The sequence below is a fragment of the Phytophthora infestans genome, genomic scaffold (assembly GCF_000142945.1).
Source record: "Phytophthora infestans T30-4 supercont1.6 genomic scaffold, whole genome shotgun sequence".
NCBI lineage: Eukaryota > Oomycota > Peronosporomycetes > Peronosporales > Peronosporaceae > Phytophthora > Phytophthora infestans.
The window spans coordinates 4,251,947-4,272,314 of NW_003303753.1; the positions used below are offsets into that span (position 1 = coordinate 4,251,947).

Genomic DNA, 20,368 nt, shown 5'->3' on the forward strand with positions numbered 1-20,368 from the left:
ATTTCCTGTGGTGATCTTGTTTGACTTAGTTTTTGTAGGAACCATACATAGACTCACCACTAAATCATTCGCCACAAGAGCAAAGTACGGTAGTTTCCTCCCTTGTTATGGCGAGCTCCAGCACGACCACGACCGGCCTGGAGGCGCGCGACATGGTGCTGGCCAAGAACACGCCGGAGCAGCTCGCCGAGCACCAGCGTGTGACGCAAGGCAAGGTGCGCACGCGCTTCCCGCCCGAGCCGAATGGATATCTGCACGTGGGCCACGCCAAATCGATGAACATGAACTTCTTCGAGGCCTTCGAGAAGCTAGGTGTACCTATGGACAAGCGTGAGACCTACTTCCGCTACGACGACACCAACCCAGAGGCCGAAAGCAACGAATACATCGACGCCATCGCCAACAACGTGCACTGGTTGGGATACACGCCCACCAAGGTCACGTACAGTAGCCAGTACTTCCAAGAACTGTATGAACTGGCACTCAAGCTCATCCACAAGGGAAGAGCCTACGTTTGCCACCAGAAAAAGCCTGAGATCGAGGCTTCTCGCATCGTGTTGCAGCAGTTCCACGCCACTCCCGGCGTCAAGGACGAGAAGGACGTCCCTGAGGCCGGCAAGTCCCCGTTCCGCTCGCGCTCGGTCGCTGAGAATCTGGCCGAGTTCGAGAAGATGCGTCTCGGTCTGTACGGTGAAGGAGAGGCCTGCCTGCGGATGAAAATGGATCTCGGTAGTCCCAACCCAAACATGTGGGACCACGTGGCCTACCGCATCAAGTTCGTGCCCCACCCGCACATCGGCAACAAGTGGTGCATCTACCCTACGTACGACTACACGCACTGCATTGTGGACGCTCTAGAGCACATCGACTACTCTATCTGCACACTCGAGTTCGAGACCCGTCGCGAGTCATACTACTGGCTGTTGCATGAGTTGGACCTGTTCAAGCCCAACGTGTACGAATTCGCCCGTCTGTCCATGACCTACACGGTGCTCAGTAAGCGTAAATTGCTCAAACTCGTGACGTCCAAGACGGTATGTGGCTGGGACGATCCTCGTATGGGTACACTTAACGGTCTTCGTCGGCGCGGCTTCACACCCGAGATCATCAAGCAATTCTGCAAGGACATCGGTGTTACTCGAGTACAGTCAACGATCCAGATCGAGCGACTGTACTCTGTGGCTCGCAGTATCCTCGGTGAGTCCTCGAAGCGCGTCATGGCTGTGCTGGACCCAGTGGAGCTGGTGATTGAGAACTATGGCGACGCACCCGACAAGAACGCGCTGTCGCTGCGTGTACCGGACTACCCGCAGGATGCGGATCGTGACGGTGGCACCGCGTACCACCAAGTGCAGCTCACTCAGAAACTTTTCCTGGACCGTAGCGATGTGCGTACTGAGGACTCGAAGGACTTCTACGGCGTGGCGCCGAACAAACAAGTGCGTCTGAAGTACGCCTTCCCCTTTACGTGCACGAAGCTGGAGACGGACGCCAGTGGACGCGTGATCAAGGTGCTCGGCCAAATGGACTGGACCAACGCAGCGAAGCCCAAGGGCGTGCTCTCGTGGGTGCCGGCCAACAGCCCCAAGGTGGAGGTGCGTGTGTACTCGCACCTGTTCACAGTGCCGGAGCTGCCGAGCGACGTCAAGGACTGGGAGTCGTTCGTGGACTCGAAGAAATCGGAGCGTGTGTACGCGTCGGCGCGCGTGGATCCTGAGTCGTACGCCAAGAACCTGGGCGAGATCGTGCAGTTCGAGCGTGTCGGCTACTTCGTGCTGGACCAGGACTCGACCAAGGACAAGAAGGTGTTGAACCAGATTGTGGCACTGCGTGAGAGTGGCGGCGAGGCGGCCAGCGGCGCGCCGGCATCGGGCGCGAACGCGAGTCGCAAGGACGCGCAGATGCAGCAACTGGCGCTCAAGATGGAGAAGATGAAGCTGTCGCCGGCCGACATGTTCAAGAAGCAGCCGGAGCTGTACTCGCAGTTCGACGCTGAGGGTTTGCCGACGCACAACGCGGCCGGCGAGGAGTTGACCAAGAGCCAGCGCAAGAAGCTCAAGAAGGAGCAGGACAAGCAGAAGAAGCTGCACACCGCTTACCTCGCCAAGGAGAAGGCGTAGAACGTGCACACTAGTAGACGAATGGACAGGACTAATGGCAGCGATAACATGTAGCCGTGTCGTGGATTTGTTGCGTGAGGATTGACCACCGGAACCAGGACGAAACTGAACGTTGCCTTGTCGAGAATTTCGAGCTTTATGTTATCTTTTTTATCTTTTAAGCTTGCTGGCGCTGTAGGGACTTGGCTCGTGAGCGGATGTGGGATTATTGTACATCTTGTTCTTGCTTCTTGATGGCGTTACGTTGCCTCTCTTTTGCCCCACACTCTCGATATTAATTGCTGTCTTCTCTAAACGGACTTGGTAGATGCTCAGCGCGAGCTATCGGGCTTGGGCTGGAAAATGATCAGAAGGATGAGAGCCATAGCCATGATCAAGATGAGCCCCACCAAAAACTGGATGCACTGCTTGAAGCTGTCTGCTTCTTCGCCGGCCTCACTCGCATTCGCTGGACGTCGCACGAGGTAGCCCAATTCCACGTCCGACTCGGAGCCGCCGTCCGACGCTGAGGAGTTGTAGCAGCATAGCAATGACGACGGGCACGCGGAAGATCTCTTGTTACTGGCAGCACCTTGTCGACGACGTCCGGGGTTTCTAGCGGGTGGTGGTGGATGCCTGGTCCACTCAGGGCTGCGGAACCACGGCAAAGGGTAGATTTCCTCCTCAGGCTTCGACAGAAGCGGTGAGCGCTCGTTCTGCGCTGTTGTCACCTTGGATCTGCTCACTTTTACCACCTCTACGTCGTGCGCGGAGGAGGCTCCGGGCGGCTCAGCGTGGTGCGCATCAGCCGCCACCATGGTGACCTTGGAGTCGCTTTTTTGCTAATTATTTTAGAACGTGGTGGTCTGATTTCGTAAATATACAAGGACGGGTCATCTCAGGCTTAATTTCTAATCTGTTTCTACAGGATTTCTAACGAACGCCACCAGTCTTTCATACCAGCAAACAAGCGGCTAACCAGAGACCGAGGCAACATGGCGGCCATGCTCGTGAAGAACGCGCTACAGCTGAGTCTGCGAGCTCGACCAAGCGCGTCGGGTGTGCGTGCCCTATCCAGCATTTCTAGTGGCAGCTCCTTCGTTTCCTCAAGCTCACTGCTGCACCCGTCCGTGCTGATGATGGCTACCCCCACTACCCACATGAGTAGGTGTGCTCCTTTATCTCTCCGCTTGGCTGACGTGCCTATTATGTTCTTCCTCGGCGACAGACGCGCTGGTGCACAGTTCGCTGGTCTTCGAGACGGGCGTCAACCACCTGCAGATCGACGACTTCCTGCCGCAGATCGGAGAGCTCGAATGCCCCACTGAGAACCTTAACGGTAAGACAGCTACTGCTGCAACTATGCCGAATAGAATGGATCCGAAATAACGGGTGGAATCATGTTTTCTACTGCAGAACCCCTGCAGGCTATCAAGCGCACGTACCAGCCCAGCGTGCTGCGCCGCAAGCGTAAGCACGGCTTCCGCACGCGTCGCGTGTCCATCTCGGGCCGCAAGGTGCTCAAGCGCCGCTTCAACAAGGGCCGATGGCGTATGTCGCTGTAATTCTCACGAACAATGATGGAGAATAGCAAACGAGGGAGACCGTAGTCAATGTGGGCAGGAGGCTGCCCCAATCTGGAATAGACTCACCAAGTGGACATTAACTGGCAGGTGGATTTATATTTCATCGTTCATATCACGGTCTAGTGGCTGGAGCTTGTAGTCAGGACCGTCTACAGCAGCACCTTGCCCATATACTTCTCTAGCGCAGGCGAGAAGACCTCGTAGATGAAGGTGACAGGTCGTCCTCCGTTCCAGAAGAGATAGGAGCGGCCCCAGAAAGGCCCAGCCGCTCCGAACGCCTTCTCCAATACGGCCGAGTGGCCACAGAAGACGCTCTTCATGTCACGATACAGCTCTGTCTTGTGCTGCAGAATGTTCTTGCCAATAGGGATCTTGGTGTCCTTAAACACTGCCCCCACGTCCTCTACGTTGATCCACGACGCCGCATAGCCCAGACGTTCACCACGGGCGTTGCGCAGGAAAACTTGGCGTCTACACCGCGGTGCCGCAATGGCCTCGATCTCGGTCGGCGCATTGTCCGCGCTGTTCTCGACCGGCAGCATTCCGAGGACGTCCACCTCAGTGGGAGAGCCTGTAAGCAGCCCCAAGTGGTGCGTGGGCGAGCCGTTGCCGAAGAGGAACAACCGCCACGCCGCACTCATTTCTGCATGGCCCAGCTGGTGTTTGCATACGCTCCACAGTTAGTCACTGCCCCAACTCAAGCAGTGCTGCATACAGTGAGCACCCGATAGGTCGTACCTGCATGGCTTCGGGGGATGCCAGAAACGTCACTTTCAGCTTGTACCAGTCGCGGCCTTTCTTGCCGTTTTCGGTTGCAGCTGTAGCAGAGGAGACGAGGGTCGAGGCGATCTCCTTCGCTGCAGTCTTCCCGTCCGTCACCATGGTCGCTGCTTTGATGTGCGGTGCTCCGGTAATTTCTATTGGGTCAAAGACAGGCCGGCAGTGCCAGGCAGCGCTCGGGCAGGAGTCCTGTGACAACATCGGTGCTCCAAGAGTCTCGATGGCCATGCGAGGACTGCCAGGATGACGCTGTAACGCAGATATGAAATCCTGCAATGTCTTGTCGATTAGCAATGTGTGTCCAGTTGTGAAAGTCAAGACACCGACATGTCGCCGCATGCTGCAGTCGATCAGCTGAACCACAAAATAATTAGTTACCAATAGCTGTCACGTCTTGTCTATAAGGACTTCACTTGCCACCTACCGACTCGATGCATGAATGGAGAATCTAAGCAAAGAGTGGTGCTTCGTGATGGTTGTGAGTCTCGAGTACGATCTCCGCTTCTTTTTATAGCTAAGTTTCTGGGGTACGAAGTTCTCCTGAATGGATTAAAAAATGGATTTACAGACTTACAGGTATGTAGGCGAAATGCTTCCAGCGCAAATGTAATTATATTATTGGAGAACGTGGCGAAATGCTTCCAGCGCAAATGTAATTATATTATTGGAGAACGTAGCGTATACACCTGGGTACGCTGTAATCGGTGCTGAATCAGCACTGCTGATGCTATCATTGATACGTGTTGTAAGTCTGCATTTCAACATTATTCTGTCACGATGTCCTCGGTAGCATATCGTCCTCTACAGCTGCAAACTTAATTCACCTATGGTCACCTACAAGTGAAACGTAGTGTAATGATAGTGTCATGTAGCCACTTGGTTTAAAATGCGATAAAAATCGAAAATTTTCAGCAGTTGGTGAAGATCGGATCGCACCTAGCCGGAAAGGATGATATCCTTTAGGTATCCAGCCTCGCTGACCCTCAACCTGATACATATTTGCCAAGCCAACCCATTGGCAACGTTAGTGCCTACGCCAGCTTAGGTGGCAACGAAAGCTGCGTCAAACTGTGGTTTCCCATACAATCGCCACATAGAGTGCACGAGACGTTTCGCCTGTGTAACCTACATAACCCCTACGCATATTAGCTTTTGTAAGACCTATACAATTCGCAAGTTGGTTCCCTCTCTTCCGTTTCTTTCGCCAGAGACGGCGCAGTTGCCAACCTTCAGTGCAAAAGCAAACCGGCACCAGGAGGACGAACGCAAGCAAAAGGCGAAGTTCTCGGGCACCTCCAGACGCTTCAGACGCGTAACCACTCGCCAGTAGTTAGCAGCGTACAGACAAAGCAACAGACATGAGCACATCGGGACGACCCAGCGGCGTTGGCCGAGGCTCCTTCTCGGCCGGCCGCAGCTCCGAAGTTGAGCGCATTATCGCCGCCGCCGACGTGGACACGACGTTTGCCGGCAAGAAAGCGCGGTACCGTGGCCGCCGCTCGGTACGAAGTAGTCGCACCGTAATATGAATGAGTGTTGGCCACTCACATTCTCTCCTATTTGCCTTAGACGTGGCCTGGAGCTCTCGCTCTTTTCCTTATTGCCGTCGTATCCATCGCTGGCCTAACATACTTCGGTATCAAAGTACACGACGATGTGAACGAGACTGTGGCGAGCAATGAGGCCTCGGAGGAATCCCGATACACCGACGGCACGCAGATCGAGGACGGCAGCCCCACAGACACAGCGTCGGATCTGGCCACCACCAACCCCAAGACATACACGGACAGAAAATGTGAGCAGCCCAACTACGTCAGTAAGAACGGCCGCATCTTTGCGCAGCTGGCGGATGGCACGTCCACGCAGATTGACATTAAGGGCATCAACTGGAAGGGCATGGAGGACGCCAAGGGTGTCCCCAAAGGACTGTGGGACAACATGGTGGACGGAGACTCGCTCTACCGCTACGGCTACTTCCTCAAGTACAACAAGTTCAACGTCGTGCGCTTCCCTCTCTCCATCGACGCAGTGATGCGGAACACTGACATCGACACGAACCTCATCAACACCAACTCGAACCGTGCGTTGGGTACAGCCTCGCGTTACAACACGCTGCTGGGCTTACTAGTGCAAGGTTTGGGTCAGTTTAACATTGGCGTGGTACTGGACTTCCACGTGCTGTCCTCCTCGGACGACGATAGCTCCGGTCTCTGGTACGGCTCGTCCATTCAGCTGGCCGATATCAAGACAGCCATCTCGAATCTGGCTGAAGCCATGTGCGACTCAACCCACTTCAATATCATCGGTATCGACCTAAAGGATGGACTCAGTAGAGACGCTACATGGGGCGATGGATCCGATACCGACTGGGCGGTAGCAGCAACGGAACTGGGCAACCACATGCTTAAAGAGTGTCCCAAGTGGCTGGCATTCGTCCAAGGAGTGCAGGGAGAGAGCCACAAGGACACGTACGGAGATCGTTCCCTTAAGAACACGTTCCTGCCAGGCTCCGACCTGACTGGCCTCAGTACTGACCCCATCACCCTGAAGACTAACAACAAGGTGGTGTACGCACCCAAGTACTACACGAGCTCGTATCTCCCGCGTCTCTTCTTCTTCGAAGACGGAGCGACGAGCGGTGACCTGCTGGAAGATTACGTCGAGTATTCGGACGCCGACTTGCTGGCCAATGTGAAGACCAACATGAACTACTCGTTCGGTGCAGCGTTTGATACTGGTATGGCAGTGGTATTGTCGTCGTTCGGCGGTCTTGTGGGCGACCTCGACGCTACAGCCAAGCAGACAAGTACGCGAGTTATTAAGGACGTGATATCGATGATGGCAGGATCAACGGAGCCATTCCTCGCCGGTGGCTTCTGGTGGACACTCAACCCGGACACGACGTGGCCATACCCGGCTCCTGATGACACTAATGCCACTGCACAAGGTCTGGTGGACGACACGTGGCGTGTCGCCAACATGGACGTGCTGGAAGTGCTGGCCTCGATGAACAAGACCATGGGCAGCGTAAAGTTCATCCCGTGCTCTACTTAAGCTGAGGCACCCTCAGCAAGGGATACTGTACGGTGCTTGCCAAGATATTTTCGCTTCATGACTTTCATTTGCAGTCGCTTTTACTATTTTTTCTTACCTGGAGAAAAGGGAAGCGGTAAGATATTATAGTACACTTCTCTCTCCAAAACGTGGTCGTTGTTTATTTACTTTCGTATCTTTTGCGCGCGGCCACTGCGTTTGCTGCCGACAGTCGCCGAGTTGTCAGTAGCGGACGGAAGGAACGACGAGCCAAAGCCGCTTGTGGCTACGGTGGGTGCTGTGAATCCCGTAGCTAACGGTGCAGCAGTGACGCTGGTAGTCGTGGCAGGAGGAGCCACGGACGTAATTGCGCTGCTTGTGAGGTTAAACGACACGGTCTTGGCTGGCGCAGAACCGAAACTGAAGCCGCTAGCAGGAGCAGCAGTCGCTGCTGGTGCTGCCGTTCCGAAGCCAAATCCTGTCGCGGCAGGAGCAGCCGCAGCTGGCTGCGGAGTCACGATGGTGGGCGCGACGCTAGTGCGGAAGCGGATCTTGTCGATAGCCTGGCGTTTGTCCGCCTCGCTGCTCTTCTTGCGCTTGTCGAACGGGTTCTGGAACGCTGCCGGATTCTTCTCGCCGTGCCGAGCCAGATCTTCCCGCATCTTAGACAGAAACAATTGCCGCATCTCCTCAGCCTTTTCGTGTACTTCAGCCACGCGAGCTGCAGCCTGCATGAGAGCAACGTTCTGAGCGAGTAAAATCTGCTGCAATTGGGCAGGCGCGGGGGCTCCAACTCCAGCTGCGTTGCTGTTAGTGCGTCCGTCGTACAGAGGCTTGAATTGCGCCTCCACGTCTTCAATCTGGGCCTTGATCGCCGCCATCTTCTGCTCGTAATGGTCCAGTAATTCCCAATAATAGGGCGACGGCATCTCCACGCGGCGCATGACGTGGTACATGTTGGGTGTGCCACCGTTGCTGTTATCCAGACTTCGACGCGTCAGAGTGGCCGCATCCACTTGATGCAGCAGCTGACGGACGTCGTGACGCACATGCTGCACGGCGGCAGTCTGGCGGTCCTGGCGGTTGCGTCTTGCCAGAACTTCCTGCTCCAACCTGGCCATATTCTCACGTAGCACCTCCATCTGACGAGGCGACACTGTCTTAAGGAAAGCGTCCGACTGGTCCTGCTCCTTAAGGAAGGCGTGAAACTGCGTCATGTTCTTCTTCACGTCGTCCGGTAGCGCCTCAAATGCTGTCTCCAATGTGACCGAAGGACCGCTAAGGCAGAAACAAAACATTTGCTTAGTGCACCGTAAGACGCTCTAAAGTTACAGCACGTACGCTGGTTGAGTTGCAGCTGCTGGTTGTGCTGAGCCAAAGCCTCCGAAGCCTCCTACTGCCGCTGGCTGTTGCGTTCCGAAGCCCCCGAAGCCGAATCCTGTTGGTGCAGGAGTCGCTGTGGCCGTCCCTGCTGAGCCAAAGAGACTGGGGGCAGTAGACACTGGAGCGGCTGATGCTCCGAAGCTGAAGCCTGTGGAGGGAGTCGACGCAGGTTTCGCACCAAAGCTAAAGCTACTAGGTGCCGCCGGCGCAGCCGGTGTACTGCTGAAGTTAAAGCCACTGGAGGTGGCGGGGGCGGCACCGAAGCTAAAGCCGCTGGAGGCCGCTGGCGGCGCACCAAAGCTTAGGCCCGAGGAAGCGGCCGGGGTGACTGGCGCAGCGCCAAAGCTGAAGCCTGTAAGAGGATGAAGAATTGGATTGCTGAGGATTACATAAAGAGAGAGATCGGATGGGCTGCAACGTACCGGAGGAGGCGGCAGGCGCCGTAGCGGTGGCACCGAACGAGAAGGCCATGGGGACTGGCTGCCCCAGAAACCTGATAGTTCGTGTGCCACACACTTATTACACCACTTTGATGCAGGTGATAATAAACAACAAATATTGTGCTTTGCAAAAGTTTCGGCAAAATCTCAGCCCATGATTTCTACACTATGATTTATACATGTACATGATTTGGCGCATGGCTGACCATGTTTGTAATTTAAAATATTTTCCCGTTTTAAAATACAGGCGGGAAAGCCAGTCATTTGTCTGACACGCGTCACGAGAAGGCGAACCGCTCGCCACTGCTGCCCCGCGCGTCCTGGCAAGACCCCGAGACCCCGCCAACCGACAGCGGCCTCTCTGCGCCCCCCCCCCCACGTCTGCCCGCAGATACGCAGAATCTCTTATGCTCCATCATCTTCATTGACGCGTACAGGACGCAAACTAACTCTTCATAGAGAGCTCTTCCTGCTGCTAAATCATGTTGTGTTGGACTGTAGAGACGTCTTGTCCGCCCCAGAACCTGATTCCAGGCCCCTAATCGTCTCTGTGTTCGCTTTAAAGGCTCCGAAGTAGAGAAACCTCAAAGAGGTGCAGAAATGTTTGTTGATTGGATATGGATGCAGCTTTTGCTAATGAAATGCCTGCAGCTCGCCCAGAATTGCTCACACGCGCAATACACCACCGTGAAGCAGTTGAGAAGCACGACCAGAGTTCTCTACGAAAAGGTATGACACATCCAATACGATGTTACCATGCGATGCATGTTCGACAACTAACTCGTCAACTAACTCTTTGTGTACTACTGTCACTTAGTAACCACTGCATTACTGTCACTTGGTACTCGCTGGAGTTTCTGTTCAGGTATGTTTGATCTATGACCTTCGTGGTGATGATAGATAGTCAGACTAAAGAGGTCTTCCATGTTTGTTCCATGTTTCTCCCCTGTATTGATGTTTCACAGCATCATGGTTCGGACAAAGAATACCGCCAGCATCTTAAGAGCCCTGGACATGGAAGTATCGTCAAGTAGCAGTAGCGATGTGGACGATCTGCTCGATGCCGCTGAGCTGCAAGTCTCTTCTGGGAGTATGATGATGACCGAGGCTGTGCTTGATGGCGTACCAAATGCTCAGAGCACCGATGATATTGAGGGGCCAACCCGTGGCTTATGAGTAAAGTTGATGAACAGTTTCTAAATGAAGGAGCATGTGCACTGGCAATAAGAATGGTTGATGCGTGGCCGTTTGAAAGACTTCCGGGTTTCGGAGAAGGTTTTGACCTGAATTGGACCCATCTGTACTGTGCCCGCAGCGGGTGCTGGTATCACGACAACCTAATTAACGCCTTCATGATGACCCTGGCGGAGAAGTTCAAGAACAACACAACGCTTTTCCTGCCGTCATTGCATACACCTGCGCCGAGTAAAGGCAAACGAATCCCTCCTCGAACGCTGAGTTTGATAGCAGCTGCTGACAAGGATTTGGTGTTTACGCCTTTGAACATGAACAGAAATCACTAGATGTGCCTCGTTATTGATCGACCAAGAACAACTATTTACTGCTATGATAGTTTCGACAAGTGGTCGAGCCAGAACCTGCTCGCAGAGTTGGCAGAAGAAATGGGGCGGAAGGCTCTTTCAGTGAAGTACCTCGTCTCGGTACACAGCCCGATCCAAAAGGACAGCGATAACTGTGGTCTATTCCTCATCTTGCACTTCTGGCGACGATTCGTTAAGGAAATGGGAAGTGATTACACGACGGTGGGATTGCTGCGCCGCGGTGGGACGATCTTCGGACCGTGGTGGACTTTAGCGATGCGAGTAAAGGTGAACAGGACTAAGATGCACCGCTAGCACGATGAATACATAAACACTGCGCGTTTCACTATACCATACTAAGTAGTTCTGGATCATGCGAGATAAGATGGGGGAACTGACCGACACTCCAGCTAATTTCTCACTCGTTAAATTGTATATCGTCCTGGAAACATGATTTAACCATGGTTATTAATGGCAAATACATGGACATCATTTATGACACGTGGTAGTATTGCTCATGCAGTATGAGGGTCCGACAGGCGAAAATCGCGTGCAGTCTTCAATTATCGGGTAGTGGTGCGAACATGTTTTGGCCGTGACCCAACATGTGGAATACATGCTCAAAATAAATTACCTCACTCCGTAATATACTTCGGGGGAATCATGGAGAAATCATAGTAATCATGGGCAAAATCCATGATTACTGCCCCCTAGCCCTAATGAAAATCATGGGCTGTAGCACTGGGCCAAAAGTTTTGGTAAATCGTATGGTAGTCGATTCAAATTGCAGACAGAAAATGCGTCGATCACTTAGATAGGATATATCACTACGCCGAAAAATCGAAACGAGTCCGTTTTGCCGATTTATACATGCAAAAATGAGTGGTTAGTGCTTATTACCCAACACTCCAGCCTCTCAGTATCCAATCGCCCCCATGACGTTCTCCGACGATTTTCGATGGCGAGCCGTTGCCCTTCTTCACGTATACAGCATTCCAATTCAGCATGTATCATCGCTGCTAGGTCCTAATCTGCGGACTATTTGACGTTGATATTCTCTATTCCTGAGTGATGGAGTAGTCAATAACAAGCAAGAACAAAAGGAAGAGCGTACCAGGTGGCCACCAGCGGTGCTCAAGTTTGAGGAAGCGTATGTGTAGGACCACCCGACATTTTATATCGAGGAGTTGCAAAGTTGCATTTCTACACGCTTTTCTCATCTGAAAACGGTATATACGTTGAAAATTTGTCGTGCTCTCAATTTCGACTTGAACCTGAGCCGCAAGGTTCTCTCTAAGGCCCATTCTTATCGGCTGGGTACCGATCCCAACGTCGGCGACTAGGGGCAGGTGTACCGAGGAGCTGATAAGAATCAATCGCTGGGTATTTGGTGTTTACTGTGTGTACAGAGTCTACGGCAGATGCCCGCGTCACGCAGAGCCTGTGGTGTGTTCCGTGTTTAATATCATGATCGTAGCGATGCAGAGTTTAGTCCTCTTGGCCAAAATTTATAATACAAACGATCGGATGGCACGCTTGTCATCCTGGAATCCCAGCTCGGGGATTCGTTCTCCGATCCCCAGCTTTTTTTCTGGGATCGGAGAACGGTACCCCAGATTTTCTGTTTTTGCACAATTCGCACAACTTTTGTAGATGTTCGTGCACCAATGAAAGGCGAGGGCTCTGAAATCCCAGGAATCCCAGCTGATAAGAATGACCCTAAGGCGGCGCGCGAGGCAGTTCCAGCATTAATTCAGATCTATAAAGAAAAGCTCATGCGTGTGTATTCATACGCCGAACAACAAGTCTTTGTGGACTAAACCTCAAAAGATGGACGTCATGTATTTCGACGACACGCCTGGTTTCGTCGAATTACCAAAGCAAGTGTGCGACTATAGCTGAGCGCTTGTCTGTTATGGCCGCTCTAGACGTCTCAGGGTTTATAGCATGGGATTCAACTGAAGGGACATTTTCAAGAGGCACCTTTCACGAGGCTTTTATGCAGCACGGCATCCCGCTCTCAAAGTCCCTGGCCGCTACCTAGATCAATTGAGATCATGGACAATGCGATAATACATGTCTATCCTGAGCTACAAGCTGCGATTCATGCGTGTGGTGCTCGGATTATATTTCTGTCACCTTACTGTTCCCAGTTAAACCCGATCGAGCAAGCATTTGGACTGCTTAAACGATGGATGCAGTGCCATACTAACCTTGTTTCTCCACCAATATTATGCCTTGAAATTCTTCCGCTGAGCTGCTTATGATATTAGCAAAGGGTATTCCACTATCTTCCGCATGCATTGATCTTACTTGCACTTACTGACTTATTTGCAAAGCTACTGACTGACAGAGCGGCGTCGATCCTTTCCGAGTCTCTATCCGAAGATGATCTTGGATATAGCAATGAGAAAGGGTACTAAACGGGATCTGGAAAATGTTTTTTGTGTCATTTCAGCACTGTGGATACAATAGCTCCTCACTCCGCAACGAAGTTTTAAAAGATTTAATTAGTAGTTGCAATGAGAACTAGCAGTACAGAAACATAGAATTTTAACCCGGTGCTCTACATTGAATCCCACCTCTATGCAGGAGAACAACTTCCTCTCGCTGTCTATTTAAGTCTCTTGCTTGTCACGTAGTATCGTCATCGGGAACGTGGAAAGTGGCGCTATCCGAACGACGGGCATTAACCATGTCGAGATAGTGTGCTTGTAATAGGGCCGAATGAAACTGCACTAGCAGCTTCGTGAGCTAAGCGCTGCAAGCGAGCTTGCTGGACACGCTTCTCTGTTGCACGGTAAAAGTCGGCAGACGTAGCAGCTGGCGCTGCATTGGCCACGTACAAGAACACTAAGAATTTGAATTCACTTCCCGGTGCTCTACCACTTGGCTTCAAAACCCGCCACCTACGGTGCAACGACTCGACGAAATTGACCGCCGACATGCGCATGCACTTGTCCTGGCTCTCATTGCCAGACCTCTTCAGTTAGATATCAATGTGTGAGTCGCTTCTTGCGTTTCAAAACTTCAGCGCTTGATGCCAGTGTGTTGAATTTCGTAATGCATTTAGCACGGAATACATCATAGCCTTCGGCTACGTCGAACATGACGTCTTGTTTCCAGCCACCACGAGCGTTGCCGCGTGACGCACCAATACGAACAGTCATATTCGCAGTTCTCAGTACTCTTGGCAGCCCGCTTCGTTTTGGATGTCAGCGATAGCTTGGTTGTAGCTTGGCTCCATGATGGCAAAAGTCATTTGCAAATGCAACACCGAAGAAAACACAGGAGACCAATGGGTGGATCTTTTCAAAGTGATGCAGTGTATTACAGGGGATATAGTTTGCCTATAACAGCATATAGGCCATCCTATAAACTATGAGTATAAGTCTATATTGTCAATACATTTCGACATAGAGAGAAATTTTGGAGAGAACTTACTGTAAAACCTCTGCTTGGTTTAATGAAATTGCTTGGTAGCATGCCCACACCTACAACAACCTTCACTGCTGTTGGTAGTTAATTGTGTCGCACGCCATCAACATCACGTACGTGCCCCTAACAACTTATTGATTATCCATTTGCTCACCGTACGCGCCGCATATGCTACATCAAACAGCAAGTTTCGCAGCGCAATGACACTAGATCTTTATTAATATAATCGCCTGGCAGATGTACAAACACCGTCGAACACACCGGCTGGTATGGCCTCCCTCAAAGCTGAACACCAAGCAAGCCGCTAGCGCTCTCTCCCGTGTGATGACCTTGCTGTAATCGCCCTACACGTATAAGAAGGTATTATAGGAGATAGGGTGAAGACGCAGAAGCAGCTTACCAATGACGTAGATCACTTTGCGTTGGCGTGGCCGTTGCGGTAGCTTGACCTGCCGGCGTTGTTTTCTGTGGCTGTTGACTATGGGGCTTCGATGAGGTCCGATTTAGACAATTTCAGTGGTGGCAGAAAGTGGATTGTGTCTCAGATTTATTTCTACCTATCATTTCCTAGGTAAGATTTATGTTGTCACACCTGTACGATATCTGGGCTTAAACGTCGGGGCAACTTAACTGCAAGGCACAATAACATAAACATTATTGTATACTTGGAGAAACTGGCTGGACAGCTCAGCCACTTTTATTACATTGTGTGTGTTTGTGTGGGGGGGTCAAACCATGTTCAAACAACTTCGTACGAACATTTGACTGTGTTGCTTCTTTTTACTAAAACAGAGAAAACACTTTCTACGTGTTTTTACGTGAATCTGATTTTGGCACGAATCCCGTTCAATGTGGCTGCACGTGCCTTAAAGAAGGCATACTCTACACGTGCGTACGACCTGCATACCAGCGATTTCATCATTCCGATTTTCAGCGCGTATCATGATCCAATCCCAGCCCTCTACGACGGAGTGTTTCAGAGCAGCATCAATGAGCAGACGCGTGGATCCACCGTCGCGATTTAAGAGAATTGCGTACCGTCAAAATGTTAAGGCTACTTTTAAGCGACACCACTGGGCTACCGCAGCTTTCCAAGTGCTATCACCTACTGTCTCTTCCTCGATATATCGTGGGCCTTACCATGTCGGTTTGATATATGTCAGCAGAGGTTTTTGACTGATGTCATACCGGCCTGGAATAAATCGAACTAACCTGCATTCGGCCGACTTAACCTGCACACAGATGCAACTTAACTCGACCAATCGGGTCGAGTTATCACGCATGTGGTCGAGTTAATTTGAACACAGATGCAACTTAACTGGACCAGTCGAGTAATCTTTTTTACCAACCGTAAATGTTTAACCGGTTAAATTATGGACCGGTCCGTGTTTTTTTATCTGCCTACCTCCACTGATTTGGATTTGTGCGGCATGGAAAAGAAGCGCCGCTGCGTACAGTATACGGAGGCCGACAAGACCAAGGCGCTAAAGATCTGGGCGGAAAACAGAGAATGGAGTACATCCCAGGCAGCGTCTGAGTTAGGAGTAAAGAAATCCACACTTCTCGGCTGGCGCAAAGCTTTATCAGACTCAAAACTCTCCTTTGTGAAAGAGCCGAGTTTGGACCCCGGGCGATACAGGAAGAGCGGTGCTGGGCCCGACCGCCAAGAAAACCCATACGAAGATCGAGTTTTACAGTTTTACCGGAACTGCGTTGAAGGCGGTAGTAAAATCTCAGTGGCTGAATCACAGAGATATTGTGAGCAAATACCAATATTTGCTATACAAAACGACCACACGAAGCAAAATTGGGTATGGCGCCTTATTGACCATTATCGACCAATCTTCACGCAGTCGCAGATGGCGATTGAAAACAGTAGTCGCGCTAAGGGAGATGCCGAGGGCCACGGTGAGAGATCTGCCCAGTGTGCTGCTGAAGAGGAAGGGGGGTGTCACGGCGTTACGGCGACTACTGGTAGTGTTAATGGTGCAGAGCCGCAGGCTTCTCTCCAGAGGCAGAGCGTAGGGTCGGTGGAACATGAAGGTGCGATTATCCGCAAAGAACAGGAGGCGGTGATGCTGAATGCTGAGTGTGAGCGGCTCGGTGGCGAACCAGTAGGAGCAGTGACTCAACCAGGTGTCGAGGTTAATTTAGATGCGGCTGGCATGGATGACGGCTACTTGGTGGAGGAGGTCCACGAAACTGATAATCGCGATCCGCTGACAGTAAAGTCACTTGATATGATTTTTTCAAGACTTCCGACATACGAATCAAGACAAATTTTAAAAAGCTTCAAAAGTTTTTATTTCGAGAAAACTCCAGGAATTACTGCAGTCCGTCTAAACAAGGTGCCGACCAGCTCGCTATTGTTCCCTGATAAATTAGCAAGATCCTACCAAGGGATATTATTAGGCGCTGCTCTCAAAAGGTCACCTCGCTCCAAGGAAAAACTAAAAGTCTAGCTGAAAAGGATATGGCACTGAAAATCGAGGGCGGTGGAACATTGTCCACGACGACCGTCAACATCATGAAGAGGTGGCACACTGCCATGTCGGCTGTCAAAGATATCAAGAAGGCGCTTTTATGGATCCAAGGTATCGACTTCTCTATCGTCGTCTCCCCTCACTTCAAGGTAACGAGAGATACTGGTGTCGAGAAGCGCTTGAAAAGCCTCCCCCTGTCGTCACTCAAGGTAAGATACTCACCGATCATCTTAATATTGCTAAACCATCAAACAAACTGATGAACGCAAATATTGTTTTTTACTATACAGATGGAGTACATTGGCGTATCTGGAAATGGTTCGCTTAGTGACGGAACTGTTAATTTACTTCTGGCGAAAAACTTTGGAAATCGAGCAGATATTGTGGCTATCAATACGTGGAGCATTGGAGTTGTGTTTAATGGGACTGTTGGGATTACTGCTGAGGACCTAGCCAAATTATTTTTTGGTCTATCGGATGAATTGGTCCTGATCTCACTCAATTGCAACGGTGTTCACTGGTGTGGCATCATGGTGCAGCTTGCCACTGCAACAGTATTGGTGTACGATCCGATGGCTTCATCATATCAAAGTGATGTAAAAAAAGTTGCCACTAGCATTATACCACTGCTCCCACCCCCCAACAAGGGCTCCCGATACAGAATTCGGACGTTTGCATCGGATATGGGCGTCCAAATAGACAGCTATAACTGCGGACTGTTTGTCTTAACAGCCTTCGAGACATTCTGCGGAGCACCGGCATCGGGAGGTCAAGATAAAAAATTGACGCAATACTTAAGATATAGGTACTTTTGCATGTGCTTCTAAGCAATTTGAATAACAATCTTGGTCTTTAAATCCATAACATGCTAGGTGAGGCGAAAGCAAGAAGAAAATCAAATTTTAAAAGTAGTTTGTGACTTGACGGGGGTTTAAGGAATCATTGAGCTAGCGCTCAGCAGCATTGTATACTGCGTTGTAGCAGCCCAGGACTGCGTGAAAGTGCAAAAGCACCAGAAATAGCTTGAACATTTGGCAAAGGGGCGATTTCGTATCGTTTCTTTAGATAAAACAGTGCGCGCCTTCCCCTATCTTCCCCAGAAAATGTCTATAAGCAAAGCGCAACAGGTTGGGACATATGAAGTATGTTAGATTTACCGAGTAACACGCAGATAAAGCGTAAGTATATAGGTGTACGGGCTTCTCACTGTTGCTGCCGTTCACAAACTTTAAAATGCGCAATTCCAAGACTGAGGACCTATGAAGCGTGTCGAGTAGATTCCCATCTAAATAATGCACCGCGCGACAGTGTCAGAAAAGGTATAGTACACGAGAAACGGGAGCGGCCCCTCCTCACCTTCCAGTACGCCGCTGTTGGTCCACTCCGAGTTTGTTTTTTGGAACAATTGGAAGACTATAATTAGAGTAACGGACTATAATTTTTTACAACTTGCTGAAGAAAGGGGAGAAAACATTTTGCCGGCGCCCCGTTATGTTTTTGCTGGAGCCCTGTTTTGTTTTTTGCTGAGATCCCAACTGAATTTTGTTGGCGCCCTTTACACTGCGGTACAGGCGTTTTGTTGGGCCTTGTCTGCGTCCATCATGACAAAGTCAGGCGAGAATGGCACCCCAAATTCCTTTAACATGACTCTTTTTAAACAGGAAAGGTACCAAACAATATCCTCTTTGCGCTTTTGAGATGTGCACCAGTACACAATTGGCAAGAAGGCTCCACTGCGATCTGAAAAGCCCAATACAGAAACAGGGTACTTCTGCTTCACACAGTTGTGTGTTGTGTCCATGTGCAGTAGCGTAGTTAGAGACGGGTCCTGCTGCACTTCAACATAACGCTCTAAAAGCCGCTTGCACGTCAAACCAATGCGAAATGGGTTGCCTTGAGACCCCGTGCCAAGAGCAGGCTTCACAACGCCGTCCACAACTTTTGTGTCGCACAGTATTAGCAATGCATCTGGGTGTGTTTGCCAGGAATGTGAGCGCTCGCTGCCGTACATTCGCTGACGGCAAATCTCCAGCACGGGGTCCATACTATCCGGTCGGTTTTTACGCCTCCATCCTTTCTGATAGTTTTGGACCTGTGCAAGCTGCGGGGTAGGTCCGCCGATACGCCCATCCTTAATATCACGACACAAGAATGCGTACAGTGCCTGCGCTACCATAGACGGAGAGTCGCTTAGCTTGACATCTAGATAGGACTTCATCTCGGCGGTCAGCTTAGATGCAATGGGGGATGGTGGAGCATCGTCGGCCATCGTATGACCCCCTTGCTCGAATATAATTTTTCCATCACTTTCTTGACACTCCAAAAACTTATAGCGACAAGTGCATGTTTGGGTTGTGGCTTTGCAGCGCTGTGATTTGCATTTAGTTACGATATACCGCATTTTATGCCATGTTACAGCCAGCTCATCTTCGTAGCGCTCAACGTGATCAATTGTACAGTGGTGTAGCTCACTTGTAGGCCGTGAAAAGCTCGGCAATCCTGCCAGAAAGTCATCAAAAAGGACAGGATCACCAGATTTCCACACTTCATGCCACGGAAGACGTCCTGTACGGCCACCGTGATCATTCTCCATTGTATCGATGCTCCACTCACAATGCTGTTAATTTTTAAATTTCTTAGATGCCGGGAAGCTAAGCTCTTAACTATTTTAATAGTAGTGGCTAGCGATATCTATTTGTGGAGAGAAAAGATTTTTGCGAAACGACACTTATTTTTGGTGTGGTGTACTGCTCTTTCTTTTGGTGACCCTTTCTGCGTCTGTGGCGCTTCACATCCTATTGAAGGTGAGGCGAGGAAGGTGGAGGAGCTTGAGTAGAAGGAAGAAAAAAGAGATGTGATTGAATTTTATGAGTCTGTCTTCAGAGAGTTTCCTGACACCATTGATTTATCTTTCCTGTAAAAAGTGATGTATCGACTTATGCAGGATTGGGTCCAGAACATATTTTGTATGGTAAGACATTTTGTACAATAACTTGTACGCTATGTCACCAATTAGGACACATCATTGACAGCCTCTCTGTGTCCCAAGTTGGGGGCAGTTCTTATCACAGATGGTGCAGCTGATTTGCATTCAAGACGTTGAGGACTTTGACTAAAATTACTACTTCGAGGATAATCGACTGTTTCTTGCGGTAGTGAGTTGCTAGAAAGTATGTCTATACCTTTCCGAAGGTCGCAAAGTTCTTTACCGTCGTGCAGTTCAAGTATCAGTGAAATAAGCTTGCTTTCTCTTCCGTATCGTTCTCGTTGAGTGCATTAAGTGTTCATTTCCTGATCTTTCAACTTTTGCACAGGTGCAGTTTTCTTCTGATTTGCATGCAAGTATTGAAGGTGTTGATCAAGTGCAATCCTCAAGGGAGCGAGACTTAGTGCGATGCGCGCCTGACGCTATAGTCTGGGCTAGCTCTGAGTGAACTTGTTTCACTCGGTAGCGAATCGTCTCCACTGGTCTCAATAACCTTGGGTTTTGTCATATTGATTTACTGCAATCAATATTTTGCTGCTATGGTTCATGTGATTTGCACAGTACTAATATACTATCTTTTGTATACACAGATGCCTGTC

General features: G+C 50.5%; 6 protein-coding genes across 6 annotated transcripts; 3 read left to right on the top strand and 3 right to left on the bottom strand.

Moving 5' to 3' along the window:
* Positions 1 to 107: 107 nt before the first annotated feature.
* On the top strand, positions 108 to 2,120 carry PITG_05007 (glutaminyl-tRNA synthetase, putative; the record flags this gene model as incomplete). The annotated part of the gene is made up of 1 exon (XM_002905644.1): positions 108 to 2,120. One exon carries the CDS (start codon positions 108 to 110, stop codon positions 2,118 to 2,120), a length of 2,013 nt encoding a protein of 670 aa, XP_002905690.1.
* Positions 2,121 to 2,431: 311 nt separating this feature from the next.
* PITG_05008 (uncharacterized protein) lies at positions 2,432 to 2,928 on the bottom strand (the record flags this gene model as incomplete). Its single annotated transcript, XM_002905645.1, has 1 exon — positions 2,432 to 2,928. One exon carries the CDS (start codon positions 2,915 to 2,917, stop codon positions 2,432 to 2,434), a length of 486 nt encoding a protein of 161 aa, XP_002905691.1.
* A 166-nt stretch (positions 2,929 to 3,094) lies between these two features.
* PITG_05009 (uncharacterized protein) lies at positions 3,095 to 3,799 on the top strand (the record flags this gene model as incomplete). The annotated part of the gene is made up of 3 exons (XM_002905646.1): positions 3,095 to 3,263; positions 3,328 to 3,438; positions 3,516 to 3,799. 3 exons carry the CDS (start codon positions 3,095 to 3,097, stop codon positions 3,662 to 3,664), a joined length of 429 nt encoding a protein of 142 aa, XP_002905692.1.
* A 35-nt stretch (positions 3,800 to 3,834) lies between these two features.
* Positions 3,835 to 4,819, bottom strand: PITG_05010 (uncharacterized protein; the record flags this gene model as incomplete). The annotated part of the gene is made up of 2 exons (XM_002905647.1): positions 3,835 to 4,341; positions 4,424 to 4,819. The coding sequence occupies 2 exons, from the start codon at positions 4,691 to 4,693 to the stop codon at positions 3,835 to 3,837; spliced, it is 777 nt and encodes a 258-aa protein (XP_002905693.1).
* A 1,004-nt stretch (positions 4,820 to 5,823) lies between these two features.
* PITG_05011 (5A endo-1,4-betaglucanase, putative) lies at positions 5,824 to 7,519 on the top strand (the record flags this gene model as incomplete). The annotated part of the gene is made up of 2 exons (XM_002905648.1): positions 5,824 to 5,967; positions 6,035 to 7,519. 2 exons carry the CDS (start codon positions 5,824 to 5,826, stop codon positions 7,517 to 7,519), a joined length of 1,629 nt encoding a protein of 542 aa, XP_002905694.1.
* A 292-nt stretch (positions 7,520 to 7,811) lies between these two features.
* Positions 7,812 to 9,373, bottom strand: PITG_05012 (uncharacterized protein; the record flags this gene model as incomplete). Its single annotated transcript, XM_002905649.1, has 5 exons — positions 7,812 to 7,831; positions 7,914 to 8,473; positions 8,612 to 8,776; positions 8,840 to 9,233; positions 9,304 to 9,373. 5 exons carry the CDS (start codon positions 9,350 to 9,352, stop codon positions 7,812 to 7,814), a joined length of 1,188 nt encoding a protein of 395 aa, XP_002905695.1.
* Between the last annotated feature and the right edge of the window lie 10,995 nt (positions 9,374 to 20,368).